The 24,239-nt window shown below is 39.9% G+C and overlaps 1 protein-coding gene across 1 annotated transcript; it reads right to left on the bottom strand.

Moving 5' to 3' along the window:
* Positions 1-5,800: 5,800 nt before the first annotated feature.
* On the bottom strand, positions 5,801-23,887 carry MXRA5 (matrix remodeling associated 5). Its single transcript, XM_062515095.1, has 7 exons — positions 23,703-23,887; positions 21,373-21,588; positions 18,952-19,081; positions 18,229-18,619; positions 10,743-15,725; positions 9,225-10,125; positions 5,801-7,712 (listed from the first exon to the last, which is right to left on the bottom strand). Exons 1-7 carry the CDS (start codon positions 23,885-23,887, stop codon positions 5,801-5,803), a joined length of 8,718 nt encoding a protein of 2,905 aa, XP_062371079.1.
* Positions 23,888-24,239: the final 352 nt, after the last annotated feature.

Consider the following 24,239-nt stretch of genomic DNA (forward strand, 5'->3'; position numbering starts at 1 on the left):
TCCAGTCTCGGCAGCTGTGAGACATCATAAATTTATGCCTCTTAACCCCTCAGTGATCTGGCACATCAGACGTGGCCAGTCTGTGAATTCTTTGATATAGCACCAGCTGTGCTTGATGAATGGGGTTGTGGAGAAGGGAAGAAGCAGTAGTACTGCTGCCAACATGCATTTCCCTTTGTGGAGGTTCCCACATTCAAAGTAGTGCTTAGTAGGTGGTACACAGCTGCAGTTCAATGTCATAACATCCACAGTCCAATGTGGCAGCATCTTTCTTGTTGCACTACCCCATGTGTCAGAAGCATCACTCTCACCATATATGAAGAGTAGCAGTGGGTCTTGCATATGGGAAAGAAAGAAACATGAGAGGTTTAGCTCCCAGGCAAAGAAAAGCTTGCTTATTCAAAAGAGAAAGCAGAGGCTCAGAACTTCCCATGTGCTAAAGACTTGAAAGAGGAGTGTCCTCAATGACCACTACAGTCTATTGCTGGAACTCTCTTTCACTCACTATTACATCACCTACAAAACTCAACTTCCTTCCAAGTAAAAAGGTGGGGATGTTACAGAACGGGTGAACATTTTGGGTGGCTCTTGAGCCAGGCTCAACTGATTTAAGGCAGATGAGTTTCTAACTCAGATAATTACAAAAACCACTAGCATTTCTGCTAACTGTTCCATGCTGGTGTTACTGGACTGAACCAGCAAGAGAAGGTTTTCAGGAAAAAGGCCAACGGAAACAGCTGCAAAAAGTAGACACACCTTTGGGGCAAACAAGTCAATTTTTAACTTTATACATCAAGAAATTACAAGAGCTCTAACAAACAATTATTTCTTCCAGAGGATGAGAATCCTCCACAATCTACTTCATATGCTTCACCAGTGTGTGTAGTGGCTTCTTTCTTATCTTTTTTAGGAAACATGATTGAGGAGTGAATAATGGAGTGTTAAATGTTCTCTGTGGGGATTTACACTGCCTTTTATCATTCAAAACCTGCTGCGGTCAATTTGCAAACAATAAAAGAGAGGAAATGATATTAAAACTATACATATGCTTGTACAGCTTTTAGGATATTTTCATGGTAGCTGGCTGCATTGAAAGTTTGCAAATGCATTTTTGAAAACATGCAGATAAATAAAACCCAGGCTAGGTACATAAAGTCCTTGCAGTTTCTAATTTCTGCTCTGAGCAACCCTGTGAATGATGTGGTGTGAGATGCCTTTGTAAACCAAACTATTTGAATGAGAAAAAGATCATATGACATAGCTGCTTCTAGAAATCTCTCCATGAGATTTCCCCATAAAGATGTGGTCACAGTGGACCTATTTGTCATGTTCCTATATCTTTTATGTACTAAATGGTAAACAACTCCATAGATTATCATGAAGATTACATAGATAAAAATCACAAGCCCAGACTAAAGCTAGCAAGCAAATTTTTCTTTTACAAATGCATCTAATTAATAGGAAAATCTAGGAAAGATAGAAATGTAATGAAACCCCAAATAAATGTAACAAATCCCCCACTAAATATAAAGAATCCTCAAGTTTTCTCAGTTTCTTGGACAAGGACGTTGATTACCTGTTGCAGTTATCAGACTAAATTTTGTTTCACTGTCTCCGAACATGGGAATTTCAGAATTTTCTCAAGAAAAATAACTTGACTGTTGTTCTTACAGTTACAAAGCTTTCTTAGTATCTAGCCTACAGCTTGCTAGTAAGAAACTTGGACAAGTTTCTCATACTAACCTCAGCGAGCCTGAAAAACAAACCGTGACTGTTTCTACAAGGACTACGTATTTTTTAACTGTTGTATTTAATATTTGGCCCTTTTTTTTTTTTGTAGGCAGAACAAGCTCATCTTATTTCAACTAGCATTATAGGTTGTCTTTTCTAAAGCAATTCCTTGGCATTCTTTCCAATTTATTTGCATTTGAGCCTGACTGCAAAAAGATTTTGTCCATTATGTTCATTCACACAGCCCTCTTGAATAGATTTCAAAATGGCAAGGTTTTATTTGGAATGTCATGTTATTAACCTGTGCAACTCCTGCACCTTCTTCACTGTATGTGTATTCATTGTTTTCCTTTTGATTATAATTCTCACATTTGTATTTATTGGGGGGCAGAGGGGAAGTGATTATTTTTTATTTCCAATCATTTCACCCATCTAAGAAAGATCACTCAGAATTGCAATTTGGTCCTATGCACTTTTATATTTTTCAATTCCACAATATTTACATATTTTTGAAATGTCTTCTCTATACCTGATTAAAGAATGTGGGAAGTCACCAGACCTAAGATTGATTCAGTTAGGTCTGACATGTTGACATGCTCAGTTGACATGTTCACCTAACTGACAAACAGTTACTCATTACTTCTCTGTAACATCTATCTTCCCACTTTATAAAAGATAAATCACATTTCTTTAGTTTGGTCATGAGGACAGCTTCGGTATTTTTTCCAGTCTTCTTGTACCACAATTGGACTTCATGAGCTTTTGAAGATAATCACTAAAACATGCAAGTGAACTCAATAATGTTTTAGGAATTTTATCAGATGTAGACATTAATACCCTATTAAATTCCCTGTTTGTTGCTTTTCTGGTCTATATTCCTACATCCATTTTTGTTACTAGTTGCTAGTTGTATTCTGTATGTGGTCACAGTGAAGGCCATTGCAAAAAAAGTATATATACAACTGCAGTAATTTTCAATCTTCACAAGTGTAACAAGACTTCTTGTTATTATGCTTCTCCAAACAGAAGATAAACAAATATTTCTTCTCCATCTACAAAGCAAAAGCAAGGAATGGTTTTCCTTTCCATGGAAACTACCCAGAAGCTGCTTTGATTGATCAAGTAAAAACTTAGAAACCTTCTCAAACCATGAGCAAGCACTTAATTTCTCAGCATCCCCAAATCAGAAAAGAACAAACTACATTGCATTTGAATCCTTTGTCTGAAAAATGAATTAAGACTTCTGAAGAAAAAAAAATGAATGAAGTGTTGCATCTTTGAAGTAATGTGAATTTGTCATTGATTTCTTTAACACAACTTGCAGATAATTACCTGGAAATAAAGGAAGAAATTATGATTTAAATTCAGTGTCCTACAACTGCCTTCATTTGATAGATGATTCAGCATATGGAGTGAGACATAGATTCAGGCCCAAGAATTTAAGTCCTAGAACAGACTTAGTTTCCCTGTGAATGTCTTTATTTCTACAAAAGGGACTCAAGATAGATATCCTGGACAACTGGCATATCAGCAGAAAAAGAGAATGACAGGCACGACATATAACCAAATGTTTGAGTGAAAAAGCATTCATTTGATGTTTTAAAGTTGTAGTTACATTTATTTTGGAAGAAAATTTTATTTTATAGGTCTGCCATTGGGATTATATTTTCATAAAAGGGGTAAAGGCAAACATAATGGAAATTATAACACATTAAAAAAATGTTAAGTTCACTTTTGAAGGAACTTTGCAAGCATGCAAGTTTTGACTTAAGAAAATGTCTAGAGCCAAATCTTTCATTTCTTAGCCTCCAAAACTTCCCTTGGCAGCTGTGAAAATTCTGGAGTGAGGAATAGAACATGATCAGATGTTCTGAATGAAATCAGATGTTCATGCTTTGTTTGATCCTAAAAGATCAAATGTTTGAATTTGGGTTTGGATTCTGTTTTCTTCCCTTAACATAAAAAGAATCTACTTAATAGAAATATACAGAAGTAATACAGCACCCAAGAATATCTCTAAATTCACATAACTGTTAAGTGAAGGCTGGAAAAATGACTAAAAGTGTTTGACTCCTACTACAATGCCAAATGCTGACTTCAGACTCTTTTACAAGAGGCATTATTACTATTAAATATTGTATGACTGTTTTCCAAATTGGAAAACTACTATAAAATTAAAGGACCTAAAGATGCATCTGATATGTTCAAGGAAAACAACCAGATTAGAACGTACCATGTGGGCAATCTAGTTAAAAATCTTAAATGCCTCTTTTCTTTCTTCATTAACTACTCTCACAAGCAGCTACATCCCTGCCAGGTATTTAAGGACATGCATCCCCTTGAGCACTGCTGGGTGATTTAGGGCCCATGGGTTTCAACCATAAAAAAGAAACTAAGATATAATTAAGTGCTATTTAATTAGGCAACATATCCACAACTTTAATAAAGTTGTGTACAAACCAGAGATTTTTAGCCTGCACTGAATTTTTGAAAAATAAGCTTTATAAAATATTCTATAATACAAATTGTACCAATTGAATCTTCAGTAATGCCCTTCTCATTTAATTCTATATTATTGTTCTGATCACATACCTTTAAGTAGCTCAGTTCTGTTTACCATTATGTTGAGTATACATTTTGCAACAGCTTATTATTTTCTAAAGTGGATAAACTTGTGGGGTGAGGAAATCTTTGGTTTCAGCTTTTGCAAAATGCAAATATTAACGAAACACTTTACACTGCTGACATGTTTGGATCAACAGAGAAAATAAAAATAAATCTTTCTTTCTAACCATATTCTAAAACATGAGCATAAGCTTTATGAATAAACAGAACTTTAAGAATTCAGGAATATCTAAGAGAATCCCTATGTTTAAAGGTAAGTTAAGGTTTGCAAAATTCTGATTATTATAGTTTGTTGAAACATGAGATATTCAGCACCCTGAAGCAAATATTCTATAACACAAAAGATAAATCTCTGTAAAATTATGCACGTTATCCAGCAAACAATCCTTGACTGCAGAAAAAGTATTGACATTGTAAATATATGCTGAAATATACATAAATTTCTATTAATAAATCACTATTTAAAAGATAATTATACTAATTTGTCTTCCCTAAAACTTCTATAAATGAATCAAACAGAAATTGGTTCAAATACAAGTACATATAACACTACATTACTTTGGTTTTTTGACCTAACTTCAGACTCCCACTGTTTGGAATTCCTTATTTAAAAAAAAACAAAAAAACAAAACGAAAACAAAAACAAACAAAAAAAAAACAACAAAAAAAAAAAGTGAATACATTAATACATTCTTTGGAAAATATTTTTTATTATAAAATGTACAGTATGCTGTCCTTAGTATTATAATACACTGTAATGTATCAGAGTCTTGTAAAGACCAATAATTTATAAAATGAGACCAAGTTCACTGTTACTTTTTCTAGTCTCATAGTCAGATTAAAAAATAGATATAAAATATATAATGAATTAATTGACCATAGCGTCCTTAGTAGCTGGCAAATGTATGTTCATATGTTAAGGCAGCTAATCTCTGCATGTATTTTTATTAAAATAGACCACTCTTATTTGCTAATTTAGTCTTTGATTTTGAAGAGCTGATAGAAGCATGAACAGAAAGGTTAATAATCATATTCTATAAGCCTAGATTATGTAAAGGCACTGCAGGGTATAAAGAAAATTATGCTTTACTGATGTACTTCTATCACTGCAGCTCATTTATTAACAGTTAATACTTCTTTGGTACTTTTAAGGTGCTTGTTAGAACAAGAAATAGCTTTGGACTATTAACAATAGAGTACTTTAGGTCTCAGATGCTATTGGATAGCATGAAAAACCCATTACACTGTCTTAACAATTTGAAGACCTTTTTCAACACGTTAAGCCTTCTCAGTTCCAGACTTACTACCATATTGAGTACAAAAGAAATGCAGATCAATTCCTTTTTTTTTCTCTCCTTAGCCATTGTTGCAAGCAGTACTTTCCTCATTGCATCCATCTGGCAGTGACACCACCAGTATCCAGTCAAAGGCACTTGTTTTCATGTTAGAATATGTGTATGTAGGTTGTTTTGGAATCACTGCCTAGTATATTTTTAGCAGTGCATTTATAGAAGCCTGCATCCCTTTGAGTAGACTGCTGGATGACTAATGAACCCTGAGGATGGAGGAATTTGTTTCCATACAGACGGGATTGAGCTCCTGTTGTCAGATGTGATTTATCTGGAAGCTCCCATGTTATTTCTGCTTTAGGAATCCCAATGGCCATGCAGTTTAGTTTAACTGAATTTCCAGGTCTGGCATAAATGACAGGTGCTGGCTCACTGGTGATCCGAGGAGGATAGGCGATCACAATGACAGGCACAGTCATAACGGAAGTGCCATACTCTGTTGACACTTTGCACAGGTAAGTGCCCCTGTCAAATACAGAAGCCTCACGAACTGTCAATGAGCCATTCTCCATCAGGGAAAAGCGACCCACAGCCTGGGGGGCATCCATAACCATGCCATTGGGCAGGGTCCAGGAGATCTGAGCCCGGTGGTCTGCCTGGGTGATGCAATGAAGCTGCAGAGTTTCTCCATTGATGATGCTCACCAGGTTGTTGTACTGGTTGCTAATTTCTGGCCTGAGTCCCACCTTCAGGAAGACTACTCGCTCCACATAACCTCCTGGGTTTCTGGCTGTACAGCGGTAAGTCCCAGCATCCCCAGCAGATAAGCCGCTGATGTGTAATATCCCATCCCTCTTATGGTAAAATCTGTGCAGGCGACTGCCACTCAGCACTTCAGAGCCATTGGGAAGGATCCAGCTTGTGCTGGGTTTGGGGTTCCCCTGGACTGAGCAGTTCAGATTGATGCTGTGCCCAGCAATAGCAGTGATCCTTTCACTGACAGGGTCTCTGAAGGAAGGTTTCTCCAAATGGTCTGTGATGAGGAGCTGTACAAGCAGTCTTGCTTCCCCGCCTTCGTTGCGCCCAATGCACACGAGCTGCACAGCGTCTGTCTGCCTCACCCCTCTGATGTCCAACGTACCATTGCGATGCACAGTGATCCTGTTCCCATAGTAGGGAGCTGGTAAGATTACTCCTTCTGGGAAAGCCCATAAGACACGTGGAGTAGGGATGCCCTCAGCTTTGCAGTCAATAAGTTTCCGGCTGTCTCTGATGGCTGTCTCCCTCACAGATGTTATTGCACTGAGATAACCATTGATTCTGGGAGCCTGAACGTCAACATGGATCCAAACGATCTTCCGATCTTCTCCAGCACTGTTCCGTGCTACACAAGTATAGTTACCACTGTCAGACCTTTGGGCCTTTTGGATGAGGAGGGTGCCATCTCTGTATATCTGGTATTTGTCAGATAGGGCAGGAATGGGCCTGTTGGTTGGGGAAAGCCAGGTCACTTTGGGAGTGGGTTCTCCTTTGGCTTCACATGCTACTGTGACAACATCACCATAAGGTACATTAATAGTGATGTATGTTTTGTTCCTGATGGTTGCAGGCTCTGCCACCACTTTGACCCGCACTTTCATTTCATCCTTCCCAATCTGGTTTTCAGCATAGCAGGTGTAGTCCCCTTCCTCTCTCAATCCAACATCATTGAAATACAGGGTTCCATTATCGAAGACCACGTATCTCTTCGTCCGGCTGCCACTGTCATCTGACTGCATGAAGGTATTGATCATGCTGCCATCTGGAAGACCCCAGGAGATCTCTGGATTTGGCAGACCTGTGGCTACACAATCAACTTTCAGGTCCCCTCCATACTTGACCTTGTGGTTATTCTCATTCTTGCGTTCTATTTTTGCTGGTTTCATCATCACATTCACTTTGAGAACCACGTAGTCATCCCCTATCTTATTGCGGGCCACACACAGATAGTCCCCTGCATCTTTGTCTGTAACTGAATGAACAACCAAAGTCCCATTGCTGAATACTTTGATTCTAGTCTCCGAAGTGCTGTAAGGAAAGAAGAAAGAACCTACCATGAGCTACAAAATCACATTTTGGGTATTAACTACTGACAGAAATCTGTGGGGGAAAAACAACTCAACAGTATTAAAAACTGCTGTTGTTAAATAATTAGATGGTCAGAAGTTTCCAGGATATTCACCACCAAAAAACAAATGGAAAAAAAATCCTGCTCACTTGTAACCAAGTAATTCTTTTGTGTTTAAGGACTTTAATGCTGTTTTTGACTGTTAAACATCCATTAAACACCAAATTATGGTGGTTTTTACTCTTCTGACTACATGTATATTATTCTGTATCATAGAAATATGAGATCTCTGAATGATATAATCCACATGAGGCTAAATGGACCATAACAGAGTCTGGTACCTGGGTCTTCAGCTAAGAACAAAAGAAGATGAGGAACTTCCTCTGGCATTGGATAAAAATATTAAACCTTCAGAAGAGTCACAAAGAAGCAAAATGTTGCTAAGCTTTGAAATAAGGAAAAAAAAGTTTCCAGTATGCTAAAAAATGTATTTCTCCTTTCTGCTTTACTATGGAATTGGTGTATTGTGGTCAAAACCAACTTCCTCAGTAGCCACAGTTTTCTACCCAGTGAAGATCTTCAGTATTTGAAAAGCAGCCCACATAAAGATCATGAGGGAAAATGAAAAAGAAATACAGTATTTTTTTGATACCACCCTGAGGTATAAAATGCGGTCTGGATTTTGTGCTATCTACAGGTTACCTAAATATATATTTTTATCAATATAAAAAATTTATAATTATGTTCATCTGTGAAGAATGTTGTTCCAAATTATGCATTTTAATTACAGTGCATTTCTTGTCTGTTTATAGTGCTCAAAGGTGAGCTACAAATAATTTATAGCACAGAAATTTGTTTTCAGCCAAGTGTTAGGACAGTTATTGTAGATTTGTAGAAGTGGTATTTTACTTGATATCACAAATATTGGAGAACATATTGTTTTAGGCATTTATACGCACCCAAGTTTGGACAGACCTTACTGTGTGGTAATAATTATTTCTACATGATGTTAAAATAATCGTGTTTATTTAAGTAATTTTAAGTTGATTTATTTGCCCTGTATTTACTGCGTGTAATGATTTGCCTAAGAGGTAAAATTCAATGATCCCTTTTCTCCTGGGGAAAAGCAGGCACATGTGAAATATTATTCAGACTAAGCACACTTGAACAAGCAGTACACAAGCCGTATATGCTGACTTTTTACTATGTTTACAAGTGGCTGTAAAAGACAAACGGTGACAGTTTATCCTAAAAACTCGAAGCTAACTTTTCAAGAGTAATATTGCTTTCAAGAAAATTATGCTAAGCTATAACCTGACTATCTTTTGATATAATTTCAAATTCCTTCTTAAGGATTGGGTGGATCATTCAAAACCTGAAGTCAGGAATGAAACTTGCAAATATATTAGTGGGCTTTTCTCTAAGTTCATCTAAACTGCAATTTACCTGCAACACCCCAAATAGTAATTTACCTGTGAAGGGAATCAATCATCCTTTTGGAAGGCAACCTCCATAATATCCGAGGCCAAGGGTCACCAGACGCACTACAGTCCAAATGCAGGATGCCACCATATGTTACATCTGTTCTCTGAGGAGAGCTCCCAGTGATCTTAGCATTAGATGCATGCTTCTTCACATGGAGTTGTACTGTTCTCCTGGCAGCTCCCACCATGTTAGCAGCAATGCACTCATAGGTCCCACTGTCCTTGGGGGAGACATTGCGAATGTAAAGAGTCCCATTGGGAAAAACAAATAAATTCCCATTGACAAACTGAGAAGGTCGGATTTGCATGCCATCAAAGACCACCCAGCGGATGTTGGGAGAAGGTGCTGCTTTGGCAGTGCAGTGGATGTTAATACTGCTACCAAGGGGCAAGGAAATGTTCTCTTGCTTTTCCTGCTGGATGATGGGGGGTAAGGCTGCAATGTGCAGCCTCACTGCAATGCTGTCAGCTCCTGCAGCATTGCTAGCTACACATTTGTAAACTCCTCGGTCTGAAAAAGTTGCTTGCTTGATAGACAAGGTTCGATTTTCATGAAGCATTATCCTGCTTTCTGTGGTTGTGACTGTCTGCAAAATCTTCCTATCTGGGAAAATCCATGAAATTAGTGGGCTTGGAGTCCCATTAGCCTGACATTCCATTGCTATGGTCTCTCCAAAGTAGACCGTGACATCTCGATAGCGGGAAAGTAAAATTTTGGGCTGGTGGGCTACAACTGTGAGCACAACAATCATTTTATCTATTCCATGCAGGTTCTGAGCTGTGCATAAATACTGCCCACGATCCTGAAGCTGAGCATTTCGAATAAGGAGAGTACCATTTTTCCAGACTTCAAACCTTTGTAACTTGCTGCTGGCTGTCATTAGAGCTCCTGTGAAGGTGAGAGGAGAGAAAAGTCATAGGGTTTAAAATGTACATTATTGCAATAAAGAAGTCTTAAGTGAGATTTTAGGTTTACTCAACACCAATTGCAGCTTCAGAAGGCCCACATGACATTTGCTGACACTCTCCATAGCTCAAATTAGTCTTTGTTTCTATTGCAGCTAACCACTAGCTTGTAAACGTGGACAGCGTGGAAATTTTTGAAGGCCTTATGTTTCAGGATCCCTCTTAAATCTATGTAATTTTTCTGTTCCTTTTGCATATGGGGATGACACACACATCAATATTTAAGGTAGCAATGTTAACAAACTCATACTCACAAGTATTGCTGTAATAAATTATAATTGCTGTGAATAAGCAGAGTTGGCTGCTTTTCAGAGGTAAAAATTGCACTTCAAAAATGAACTCATTAAATGGTAGAAGTTTTCTTTTACTACAAGAAACACTGCAAATCTATTATTATTTGTAAGGGTTAATTGCAATTAATAATTTTTTCTACAATGATTATAAGTGACAGGAAGTATTTTTCAGTATTTTGAACTACTCCTGTGATCATGTTGCATTTCCTTCTACAAATGTGTAAGAACACATTTTTCTCTGTCTTACCTGTAGAGACTTTTGTCCAAGTAATAAAAGGCCTGGGCTCCCCAACTGCATCACAAGGGATAAAAGCATCAGTTTCAGCAAGGATGGATATGCTCTGAGATGCTTTAGTGATAATTTTAGGTCTTTCTCCGTGTATCCTAAAATTAGTGGAAGACTGAATTACAGTCAAATTGTGTGGAATAATGCCACCCATGTAAGGAAGAGATGGAAATTTTTGATGACGATGATGGACACTTTTAAAAGGATGAACTGTAGTGGTTATTTGTGGTTTTGTGTGCTGAGAGAGAAAGGCTGGAGGGGTGATTTTTAAAATCACTGGTGGTGATGTGGTTGTTGTGGCATGTGGCATTGAAGGCACTGGAATAGCTGTAGCTTTCTGCACTGTAATCCCAGTAGGTAAGACCTGAGCAACCTTCTTCTCATTTGTGTCTTTGGGCACTAGTTGACTAGGAACATCTGGTTTAGGATGAGTATATAAGTGAGGGAATATCCTTGTTCTGTTGAAAAGGAATGGTATTCCAGAACTAGAGTAATAGGGGATCCCTTGACTTGGTAGTCTCCCTGCTGTGCCTCTGTTATCTGGAACATGGTTATTTCCAAAAAATCTTGAATTACTATTATATCTGTTTTGACCCTGATTACTGAACTTGCTTTCAGCTAATGGATTTGTCTTGTGAAATAGAGAGGCTTGTGTTGGGGTAGCTGTTTCTCTCTGGGAAGCAAAGGTTCTTCTGTCCTGGATGGTGTGTGCTGCGTATGCTGTTATCTCTGGTTTGTTTGTGTAGTGAAGAGGCTGATGTGTTATAAAATAGTGAAGTGGGCTCTGTGTTGCAGGAAGCTTCACAGTGCCTCTTACTGGAATGTGCTTTGGAGGCACAACAGGTAGTCTTTGGTTTATGTTTATGCTTGGTATCATTCCAGCAGGTGGACGGGGAAGACTTGGATTTAGCAGTAAACTGTTGTTTGACTTGCTACTATACACATCTTCGAATTGCTTCTCGTTTGACTGTATGCTAATCCTGTTTTGGTTAGAGGAAGGAGTAGGGAGAACATTCTTTTTTGAGGTCATCACTATTTTGTCACCACCTGCTCCAACTTGTTTTGTTTCCGGGAACCTTTCTTGATTAAAGGCATTACTCTCTTTGGTGGTATAATGAAGAGAAGGATGTGAAGTGCTTGAAATGGAAGGGGGAAGAGTAACAAATTTTATAAATGGAATAAAAGCAGTGGATGTAATAGGAGGATTTTCAGTTGTCTGCAAATGATGAAACACATGCAACATAGATTCCTTCCTATCCAAGGAAGATGGCTCTGTCCCAGCCTGGGAAGTAACAGACTTTTTTGTCTCTCTGACTGGAAAAGTCTGAGTTTCTGCAGTGCTGAAAGAGGAGGATAAAGTAATTATCTCATTTTGCTGAGGTGGCTCAGCCTTTGCTGGTGTTTCTATAGATACTGTGGGCTTCCATGGCTCCTTTGAAACTGACAGGCCCCTAAAAACTTCGACTGTGCCAACAGGAATACTTAGGTCACTCATAGTGGGATATGCCAGCTGGAATGTTCCTGCAGTTGGTTCATTAACCACAATTTCTAAGTCAAATAGGTTAGGCTCTTCTTGAGATTTTGGTTTTGTTGGTATTATTGAGCTGCTCTTATATGCAGGAGAAGTCGTTATGCTTGACTGTTCTGCCTTATGATCCATAGCTTTAGAATCTGCTTTTGCGTCCTTCTCTGCAGAGACACTGTTGAATGAGTGGTATGCTGGCACTTCACTTTGCTCTGGTTTCAGAGGTACACTTGACTCCTTTGTGGGAAGAGCATCATATACAGCATATGATGATAAAACTGTGATGGGTGCAGTCACTGGAAGACCCAAGGTTTCAGGGCTAGTAGGGTATGTCACACTTTCAGCTTCACGTGGAGAAGTAGTAGGCCTAAAAGAGGAAGCTGTGATCACATCTCTGATTTTTGCCATTTTCTCTGTGACACCTGAATCAGGAATTAATGAAGGAGTGAATTTCATATGCTCATCTTTCCTAGCCTGCATTTTGATGTTTTTAAGATCAGGACTTTCAAGAGTTGCAGAAGTAGTTTTGGTAACAGCTCCAGTTTCAGGTGTCCTTGGAATTAAAGGCATTGTCTCTGTGGTTAAAACAACACGGGGCAAAGGCTTTGGTCTTTGTCGGATTCTGTTTGGCCTTCTCCTTCTCCCATAAGGTCTTTTTCTACCATGCTGAGTAATAAGTGAAGGCATGGTCTTTCTATATGGAGTTGTCGTGGCCACAGTGGTCAATCTACTGATGGAAGAAGCAGTTTCTAACCCCTCTGTTGTTTTACGAGGAGCATTAGCACTATGCAAAATGAATATGGGACCTTGTTTTGGAATAGCCAGGCTTCTATGTTCCTCTCTCTGAGAACTGTCTGCATAACTGCTGGACGTGCTTTCTTGAGTCACTGTATTCCTGTGGGTTTCAGGTTCTTCTTTGCTCTGAGCCCTGATGGGTGTGAGAGCTGGAAAACTGTTACTTAAGTCTGTCGTTTTTGTATGACTTGTGGGTATTTTTTTGTGCAGATACCTTGCATCATTGCTCTTTTCTCTAACAAATGGAAAAGTAGATGAAGGAACAGTAGTAGTGCCTACAGAATCTGTCGGGATGATCTCATCAAACTGAGAAGGTGCCGAAGTTATGGTGTCAACACTAATTGGGCCCACTTCATTTAACTTCAAGCTTGTCTCCAAGGCGCTATGAAGACCCACAGTCTGAGACTCAGAAAGGAGAGTAGCATCAAGTGGTAGCTCAGAAAAAGTAGAATTTCCTTCAGATACAGAAGATACAATTTTATCCACATTTTCCACTGTGAATAAACTGCTCTGAACATTAGGAAAGTTTGTCACAATTTGTTTGGCTAGAGGTTCTTTAGTAAGGGCAACTGAATCATCCGTCCTGACAGCAAGATGCTGCTCCCCTTGCAGTTGTGGAGTTGCAGAGACAGGAGTCAAAGACGGACCTGATAAAGCAATTTCTGCTGTGTCTATACTTGCAGGTGTTTCTAAAGCCTGGTGGCTGAAGAACAGTTCAGTTTCCGACCTTATTAATACAGACTGGACTGAAAACACTTCTGTGTTCTGTGAAACAGTGACTGAGAATTGCTCATCTTCACCCACAGGTGATGCATCAGCAGAGGAATCCACCACATCAGCTCCTGTCTCTGAAGGCAGAGGGCTGGCTAAGGGATAAGGGGCGGGAGTAGTTTTCTGCATGACTGATGGCAGTGAAGTAGTTACAGAGACGGATGTAGCTGCTGTTGTTCTAGGAAGATTCTTCCCACGGACTTTTGCCAAAATATCAGCCCAATGCTGTGGATTAATCTGTTTGCTTGCCACATTAATTCTCCTTCGGGATTCAAATACTCTCCGGCCTTCTGCAACATTGCTGTCTTGGGTTCCATCAGTACTTTTCCAGATTTTCATTTTCCTTCTGCCCTTCTTCCCCTTTTTGATTTGAGCCTCTGGCACTTGATCACTTTTCTGTTTAAAAGGTATTTCCCAGTCTTTTAGGTGGCTCTTTCTTCGTGGGAACTCCTCCACCTGTCCTGCTCCTGATCCCTCTTCATCATCGATGACCTGCCCTCTTCTTTTTGATAAACCTTTTGAGCCCGGGCGCTTCTTTAGTCTTACTCGTTTAAATGACCTGTCAGACACCATTTTATTTACCGTGACCCTTACAACAAACTGATCTGATCCCTGCTGATTGACAGCCACACATCTGTAATGGCCACTATCAGTGACATGGCTCCTTGGAATAAGCAAAGTACCATTGGGCAGCATATAGGCTTTTGAAGAGTTTGATAAATCATTGAGTACCTGACTGTTTGGAAGAATCCAGCTCAACTGGGGGTCTGGGATGGCAATTGCATTGCATGGCAAAGCTATTGTATCTCCAACATTTTTTTCAACTCTCACTACATCCGAATCAGCTACCTGAATAGCTGCAGGCTGCACAACAAGTCTGTAAGCCATTACATCCACATCATCTCTCACTTGGGCAATGCATTTGTACACACCTCCATCAGTGTAACTCACTGGTTTGATTATTAGTTGGCCACTACTGAGAACAGAAAACCTACTGTCTTTCTCATTAAAAGGCGCCTGCAGTTTAGTTCCATCTTGAAAAAGCCACTGAATGGAGGGGCTCTCAGAAGCTTTCACACTGCAGCTCAGCTGACACTCTGACCCTTCCACCACACTCTGTGCTTTCCTTGTACTCTGATTTTGCTCTATCATTACCCAGTTTCTCTGCTGCCTGGCGGTTTTGGTATGAATTGTCTGAGAAAACACAGTAAAAAAAGACAGAACCACTTTTTTCCCTGTACTCTGACGCCTGTTTAATTGGATATTTATAAGAGGCTGCATCACCCAGGAAGGTTCAGACAGTATTTGAGCTTTTACACCTGTGTAGTAAAGAGCATCATAATCTGAGCCTTGCCTGTACTGATAGCTTATTTTAGGCTCTTTTCTGAGCATAAATTCCCTCTGTAATTTGACAGGTACTTCACTGTAGTAAGCTATAAGCTTCCATAATTTTTCATAGTTTTCTCGATTCATTGGACATTCAAAATCCAGTGCAATTGTGGCATTTATATCTATCTCCTGACTCTGGATTTGATTCCACTGAATTTTGGTAGAACCTGTTGGTTTTTTGATTTCACAGTTCAGGTGGACTATATTGCCATGCTCATCAGTCATATTTAGAGCAATGTTCCATGGTGATGACAGAAGTTCTTCCAGAGGGAGTTCGTAACTGTCACCATCTTCCTCATCTTGAGTACTGCTATTTTGCCTCAGTGAGGACTGAATGAAAGGCTTCCTACAGGAAATATCTTTCAAGTTTTGAAGATCTTCTTTTTGCAGTTGTTTTGGGCTGCTGCACTTAGCACACAGCTGTCCCCCTTCATAGGCTTTGTCCTTTTTGCATTTTAAAACACCTGCAAAAAACAAAGGAAGAAAAATAAAAGGGAAAACACAATATAAATAAGCTGAAAAATTCTTTTTTAGAGTTAGACAACTCTCAAAAGTATGACATAAAGTTCATGAGGATTGAATTATGTCACATGACACGTAAGGCAAGACTTGTAGAATGGCACCTCTTTGTTTTACAGCTGAATGTTCACCCAATTCTCAATCTGACCATGACTTCTTCTGACTTTTAATTGAGAGGACTGAATATTCCATCCTTCTGAAATTTAGATTCACTGCCCCTGAATTAAATGCCTAGAAACTAAAGTGTGAAGGGCAACATTTAAATTAGTAACAAACTACTCTGTGTTAAAAAGTCTGCATTTGTACAGTGACAGCCTAACTTGTGGACCTGATGTGAAAAGGAATGGGACCTTTCAGCTTTCAAAAATACAGCATTTACCAGAGAAAAGCTGGACTTGCTCGTTAAATAATCCAGGAAGCTTTTTATTTCTCTCTATTGATTAAGAACAGTATTGGCAGTCCACAAAACATTTCATTGTAGGAATTAAAATGAGCTGACTAGTTCTTGTACTTACAAGCACTTTCCCATTAGTAGGAAAAAAGTACCACTTCTTCCCTGACCTCTGAAACAACTGTAAACTTTGTAATAACACAAAAAAGGCTAAAACAGAGAAAGAGAGCTAGACCAGGAAATTAGTCTTGATTCCTCTCTTCTGTCAATGAACTGTTGTCAGCAAAGTAACAATCACATATTTATTACATTGTTCTGCTCACCCAAATGTTAAATACAACCTTAGGTGTTTAGTTTGGAAGCATATAGTAAATAAAATGTATTACAGTTATTCTAGGAATAAGTAACAATGTAAAAATGAGGAATCTTGGAATGAATGAGCAATATACCAGTGGGTTATAAAGCAAAATGTCATGAGAAATGGAAATGCACAGCAAATTTTCATACCATTATTTTAATTGAAAATATATGCTTTACTAGTCTGAAACATCAATGTTCTTGAACAGGTGTTAAAGATGGAATGCATACATATATATATCTGCAGTTTATCACTTGCAGATTCAAACAGGATTTTTCAAAGATGAGGAAAAAATTGGCCCACAATCAACTTGGTAGCGGCTACACTAGTCTGAAGAAATTTAATAACTCTTCCTGGACAGAATTCCCAAAGAAGTTAATGTTATAGTCATATACAGATACAAAATCTGTCGTACATGAAAATGGCATGGATAAATTACTCCTCTGTCCAAAAAATTACTACTGTTTTAGTGTAAAGAGGTAACCTAACTGAATAAAAATGCATGCAAGCCAACACTGCACTAAGGAAGGAATGTTCAGCTAATATCTCATTATTATAACTTACAGTAAAACTTAAGTACGCCCATTACACAGACACACGTAATTTTGGATCAAGAACAGAATGTAAGAATATTAAAATGTAAGCTAGTGAAATACAGTATTTCACTTAGATGACTCAAGTATCTATTTAGTCAGGAAGATTTATATTACTCATTCAAGCATTGCACATTCTTAAAAAGCACTGTCAAGTGCAAAATTGCAATGAATTACATATTCTAAGATGACAAGACCCACCATCATTCACTATATGTGTTCCAAAATCATTATATAAACCTTGTGACTCCATCACTCATTTGAGACATCTTTAGTTACAATTAAATGCCAATTGCCTCTTAATATCTTAGCAGTAGCTCTGGTGTGACACCATTTCCTCTGCTGAAGTGACATGCCAAAACTGAATACTGACACTCAAACCCCCCTCATTTAGTGTATTTCTGATACCGAGGTGCTATCAAACTCTTTCTTGCTTCTGCACACAGTCAGAAGCTTTCCAGCCTAGGCATTGTAATACTTTTCTCATCTCTAAGCCTGAATGAAAATTGACAGGCTATTTTATGAAAAAAAAATACATGGTTGAAAATAAATACATTGCAAGTACTTGAAAATACTTAAAACAGACTTGCTCCATCATAAAAGGAAGTCATGGTCAATTAAGAAACATAAATGGACATGAAGAATGCGTATTACAGCCTTAATGTTAATAGACTCAAAATTAGAGGGCTCAACCAGGAATTTAGTAACCTGATTTCCTTCCTTCCTTAGACAAACAAGTTAAAATCCAATGTTACCACCTTCCATGAGAGCATATGGTCAGTAGCTTTGTTGGCTGAGAACAATTGGCAGCCCTTAGCCAAAGGTGTACTGCTGTGCAAGCAAATGCAGTAATAGGTTATAACCCCTTTCCGGTTATAAACATCACTATTACTTCCATCATCCTCAATGTAAAGGTTAATTTCTTTGCTGTTAAATACATAATTTTATCTAATGAAGCAAAACTGCTTTTTTTTTTTACCGTGTTTTTTAAATGCACACATTTCTTGAACAGAATTCAATACTGCACATAGATATTATGTAGGTAATAAAATGCAGAAAATAACAAAAACATGAGTTCAATAAATACTGGTAGATTATGCTCCTACCTCCAGAAACTTCATTCCACTCAAGGAGCCACTTCAAACTGCAGTCACAGACCCATGGATTTCCATGAAGGTAAAGATTTTCCAACAGTGGCATGCCTTGAAACATCCCTGCAGGCAAGGTCCTAAGAGCATTTTCAGACAAGTAGAGATGTCTTACTGTTGACAGTTTGAAATAATCAAGGACCATAAATGTTGAAAAGGTGTTGGGGTGAAGCTGCTGGAGCAAATTTCCTTCTAGGTGGACAAGTCTTAGAGAGGTTAAACCATTAAAAGCATTTGGATGAATAAATTCAATTCTGTTGTGGTCCATGTGCAGTCTCATTAAGCTTGAAAGTCCTTGGAGAGTTTGGCCAGTTATGGCTTTCAATTTGTTGTAACTAATTTTGAAAACCTAAACAAAAAACAAAACAAAACAAAAGAACCAGAGATTATTTTTTTTAGCTAAATCAAAACAGAATAGCAATCAAGCAAATGTTTTCCTCCCCCATTCAAATCTTTTGCACTACTGAAAAATGATATGTTGGTCAAAGGTAGAATAAAACTGAGTGTTAGATGGCATTATCGAGTTAAGACATAGGCATAGTTAATAGATATCAAATGTATTGTGGGGGAAAATAATTCTAAAAAAACACTAAATAACACTGATTTTTGTTTTCTGTTATTCGTAGAAGTTAGTTTTTAAATTTAGAAAAAAAAAAAATAACCAAAAAACCTAAGCATTACCTGTAGAGACACAAGATCTTTCAAAGCACCATTAGGAATATTCTGAATGTCATTTCCATGTATCATAAGCAATTCCAATTTTGTAAGTCCTGCAAATGAGTTTTCGTATATAGACTGTATACTGTTGAACCTTGGGAAGAAAAAAAATCACACATGCAGTCAATTTATACACTGACTGTCACGGACTGCAAATGTAAAATTAGTATAACCTAGCTTTGAGGAAAAACTGGAGGGACCTTACTGCACTGTCAAAAGGCCAGAAGTTACCGAAAGACTCTTACAAGGCCCAGGCATACTTAGTTCATGTTTACATTAAGATTTCTTGTAACTCACTTTGTGGCACTTCAGCCATAAATTAGGACTAAAAGTAATAAATAGGTGTTTAAGTTCTAATAGTTGTCAGTACATTTTTCCATGCAGCTCAGTTTATGGAATGGAAATAAGTTAATGGCCTGCGGCCAAACCATGATGCTATGGAGCCTGGCAAACTAGACAGGCTACAGTGTTGCCAAAGCAGCATTTAAAAATAAATAAATAGATATTCGGAGAGTAAACATTAAAAATGGGTTATCTCCCAAACAGCACAAGAAGCAGTAAGTCACATCCTGCTTCACTTACTGTTACAACATGTAATTGGCTACATTAACCAAATATATAAGATCTAGGAACTGACCTTCCAATTACATCATCTGAGCCTTGAAACTCCTCTTAGATAAGGAACACAGAAAAATCTACTCTTTGAAAATAAATCAGTTTTGCTTTAGATGTGAAAATCAGGCTTTATTTGCCAATTTGGAAGAGTTCCATTTGGTGGTCTAGCTCTACATTTGTGTTTTTCATATGAATACAGAAAATCAAATGTGTTATGTAACCTAGGCATGAAGTCTTAAAACTAAGCATAGCATTTCAGAGATTTTTCCGATTTCTTGGTATCTTCTAGAAAGCAAGGGAAGACACAGCATGAATTTAAAATACTTCAAATAGCATGAAATTAAAATAGTTCAAATATGGAGAAAACACTTTTGGATCTTCATCATGTTATCTAGCTAAAGATTCTTAATTTGCTAAAATTTTTAACACTGTAGTAATATTTTTAGTCCTTCTGCAGATCCACTAGGCTTATAGCAGACATCTTATTAAAATTCCTTATTTCAAAATCAGTCATTTGAAATAAAATATTAACTTGTGTAAATAATTTTTTTCCTGAATAATTTCCAGTTAGAAAAATAATCTTCACCTTCTAAATGCATAGCACTTAAAAGAGCAATATCATAAAAGCACTCTTTCAGAGTGAAAGTGTAACAACAGACAGGAGTATTTCTTCCTGGCAAAGGACACAACTCAGAAAATGTCATTTGTAGTGAAAAAATACAAAGAGAGGAAATGTCTTTTATGCTAAAAGTATATTAAATAATGTGCTTTAGTAAAAAAAACAGCCCAAACACCTTAGTAACCAGGAAGCCTACATCCCACTTTCAAAAGCAATTTACAGACTGGAGTACATACTTCTTTAATATAGCTTTACTGAGCACAAGAGCATTTTGAGACTAAAATTGGGCTTGAGGTGGATAAAATGTTGGTGGATAAAAATTTTAACTATAGAGAAGCAGAAAAACCCAACAAACCAAGGTCATTACTTCCAGGCCTTGAGGCTGTCAGGGTGAGTTCATCCTGGGTAGTGGGGCTGCACTGACACCAAGCAGAAGAGGACTGTGACTCTAGCACCATTCCATGTCACACAATGACCCAGAATGGTACTTTTGTGACCTGAAGCCTACCAACAGCCTCACCTTCTTGTCTCAAAATGTGAATTGGCAATTCAGATTTGGCAACTGGAATTGGCAATATCCTGGCAGAGGAAAGTGAGTTAAGAGTCTGAGCAACCTCTTCCCAAAACATGCTTATATTGCACCTAGTTACTTGAAAAAAAAGGTAACAAAACCACAGCTCCAAAGGCAATGGATCAATTTTTTTTCCACTCTATTCATTTAAGATATTTTATATCTCATTGTTCTCCAAAATGTTACTGGGTTACATCATACAATTTTTCCTATTGTATTTTCTTTACATCAGGTGTAAAATTCCATATTCTGCAGTTATCTCACAACAGATTTAATTAAATATTTTTTATACACTCTAAAAGACTAAATGTTCTGTTTTCCAGAAAAGAATTCACACCACGGTATAAATATTTTTTTTTTTAAATAACAGCAACTTCTGTCTGAAACAAAAAGGCTAAGCTAAATTTCTCCATGCCAGCAGCTGTAGTGTTTGAAATACAGCACTGACGGGTAAGTACCCATTTCTGAGATTCTACTTAAGAAGTACACACAGAGATCCTGGTTTGCCACATGTGCAGGAACCACTCCAGGCTACTCCACTAAGAGCATGAAACTGCTTGCTCCAAGCTGCCATACGAACCCGAAGTTGATTCTTTCCACATGTTTAGGGATACGTGCCGGCACGGCTGCCAGGGATCGGAAGGTGCAGTGGACCTCGGTGGGGAGGTAGCAGGCACAGGGCTGGGGGCAGCCCAGGGCGCCAAGGGGCAGCCCCAGCCCCAGCATCAGCACCACGGACAGCGCTCCAGCCGCCACCCACTGCCCCATCTTGTCGCCTCCCCTCGCCTGGCTCCTCCTGCATTGTTGAGGGGCAGGGGGGAAGAAAACAGAGAAAAAATTAGGATTTTTAAAAAACTTATATATACCCTTTATATATTTTAAACCCTTTGCATATCTAGTGTTTACCTGCATAGTCTAGAAAGTCTGTAGACAATCAAGGCCAAGTTCATCTGGAAAACCATTTCTATTCTATGTCATTCCCTACTTCAGTGTCAATTTTCCCCCCATTACTCACTGTTACTAAATATCTATTCTAAAAAAGTTACGCTATCTCCCTATGGTAACAAATTTTATAGGCTTATTCTGTATACCAAGAATAGTACTCATCTCACAGAAAAACTAGGAAACTTTTAGGGACATATTTAGCTAAAAGAAATTGCCAGGGCTCCCTCTACAGTCAATGAAATAAAAAAAAAAAAAAAAAAAAAAAAAAAAGCCATAATCACTTCAAGATGAACAGTACCAGTTATGTACCTCATCAGATAACTAGAAATTGTACAATTGAGGTTCATTAGGTCCCAAATTGGCAAACTCACCTCACCTAGCTGCCTAATTTTTAGTCAGGCTATTAACTTTTGGTAGGGTAAAACGTGGCTCAATGAATCTCATTCAGATATGGGAAATGATTGTGATAGAAAGTGGAAGAAGTAACTGGTTTGCCATAGATCTAGACTGTGCCATCCTTTGCCATGGGTTGCTCTGTGATACTGGATACACTCTTACATTGCAGTCTAAACCAAACAGGTATTATGACTCATCAGAAATGACAAAACTAGGCAATCTGTTTAAAAGTGTAAACACAGACTTCAGAGGAAAAGTTTGTAATGCCTACCAATACTGAAGTTCAGATTTTTGGAACTGTGTGTTGAAGTCTGCATGGCTAGAACCATGGAGAGTCATTTAAAGAAGCACAGACAAGAAAAGACAACTGTTATTGACCTTGAGCAGTAATGATTTCTGAAAATCAAATCACTTATGTAGTGTCTTATTACCGATTAATCACCCTACCTCTGGACAAACAAGATTAAAACATTCCTATTCTTATTCCTACCAACAGAAGAATTTGAAAGCTTTTCAAATTAAAGCCATACAAGAATACAGGCTGCTATTAGTAACAGAAGTTGAATATTCTTTGTTTTGTACAGCACTGTGACAATGACAGAAAGGCACTCACTTGTACCAGGTATTATTAGTTCTGCTAGTTATTTGCTTGTATTATTTTCTTAGATCTGCAAGCAACAAGATGCACATTTTTTCCTTAAGATTACCATGTGCAAACTATTACAGTTCAAAGGAGGGGCTCCTTAGGATGAAGAGTTTTCCCAAATATCTGTGGTCAAGTTAATGAGACGCTTAGCATTCTTTACGAGACATACAGCTTGTAATCTGTTAAGGAATTTTCAGGTGCTGTTTTCCTTATAGTCTCCTTATTGAAAATTCCTTCTAACAAACAGCCTACCCATTTCAATTCCTTTTGTGAGAGGTCCCTTTCAGGACACGCTCGTTGAGGTGAAGAGGAGACTGCAGTGACTGAGGAAGGGCCGGCCGGCGGGACTTACCGAGCTCCGCCCGCGTCAGCCGCAGGCAGGGCCGGGCCGTGCCCGCGCCCAGCCGGACCCGCTCCACCGGGATCTCCCGGAGCGGGGCTCCCGTCGAGTCGCGCCGCCTCGCCGCACGGGGGCGCTCTCGGCCGCGCCGCTGCCATTGGCTGCCTCCACCGCCCCGCGCAGCGTGCTGGCCAATGTGCTGCGGCCCCGCCCCTGGAGGCGGGGCGCGGCCGCGGCCCCGAGTGGCGGCGCTGCCCGCGCGGCTCCCGTCGGGGAGGTCGGTGTCGGGCGGTCCGGGCCGTGCGCCAGGCGGGCTGCGGCGGAACCGTAGTGCCCCTCGCCTCCGTGTTCCTTTCCGCCGCACCGGAGGGCCGATGCTTCCCGTTAGGGAATAATGTCCCCGCCGGACCGGGCGACGAGAGCGCTCGGGATGAGGGCGGGCGCCGACACACGGCGGCACCGGCTGCGGGACGCCCGCCGGCCGCCAGCCAGGCAGCCGCGCAGCCCAGCCGGGGAACCCCAAAATCCAACCCGCCCCGCACCCGAACGCGTTCCGGCAGCGGTGGCCGGGGCTGCTCCTTACCTGCGGCCGGGCGAGGCGCTCTCAGCAGGCGCTGCCCGCCGCTCCCGACGCTCCGGGGGGCTGCGGGCGGCCGGCGGAGCGGGGCCGGCGGTCACCTGGACCCCGGCCTCCCCTCCGGCACCGGCACGCCGAGGCTCATCGCTGCCTGCGGTGGCCCGCCTCGTCGCCGACTTAGGACTCCTCATGGCCCGTCATCCTGCGGGATCCGCCGCCGCGGCTGGGTCCCCCCGAACAAGCATAAGCGACGCGCGGCAGCCGGGCAGGCACCGCCGGTTCTGGTTTGTATGGACTGCTATTGTCTCCGTGCGCTCCCCTTCTCCGGGTGCCCCACGACCCCGCCGAAAGTCGGGACGCCGCAAGCCCTCAGCCCCGGCGGGAGCCCAACGCGTCGCTCCGGGCGCGGCGGGAGCTCCGTGGGCCAGCGGGCGGGCGGGCGATGCGGGCGGCTCCGCGCCGCCGGACGGACTGCCTGGGCGCGTAGCTCTTCCCGCGGCTGCAGCGTCCCGCCGCCCGCCGCCGCCGCATGGGGACGGAGGA

Source organism: Cinclus cinclus, chromosome 2 (genome assembly GCF_963662255.1).
Source record: "Cinclus cinclus chromosome 2, bCinCin1.1, whole genome shotgun sequence".
NCBI lineage: Eukaryota > Metazoa > Chordata > Aves > Passeriformes > Cinclidae > Cinclus > Cinclus cinclus.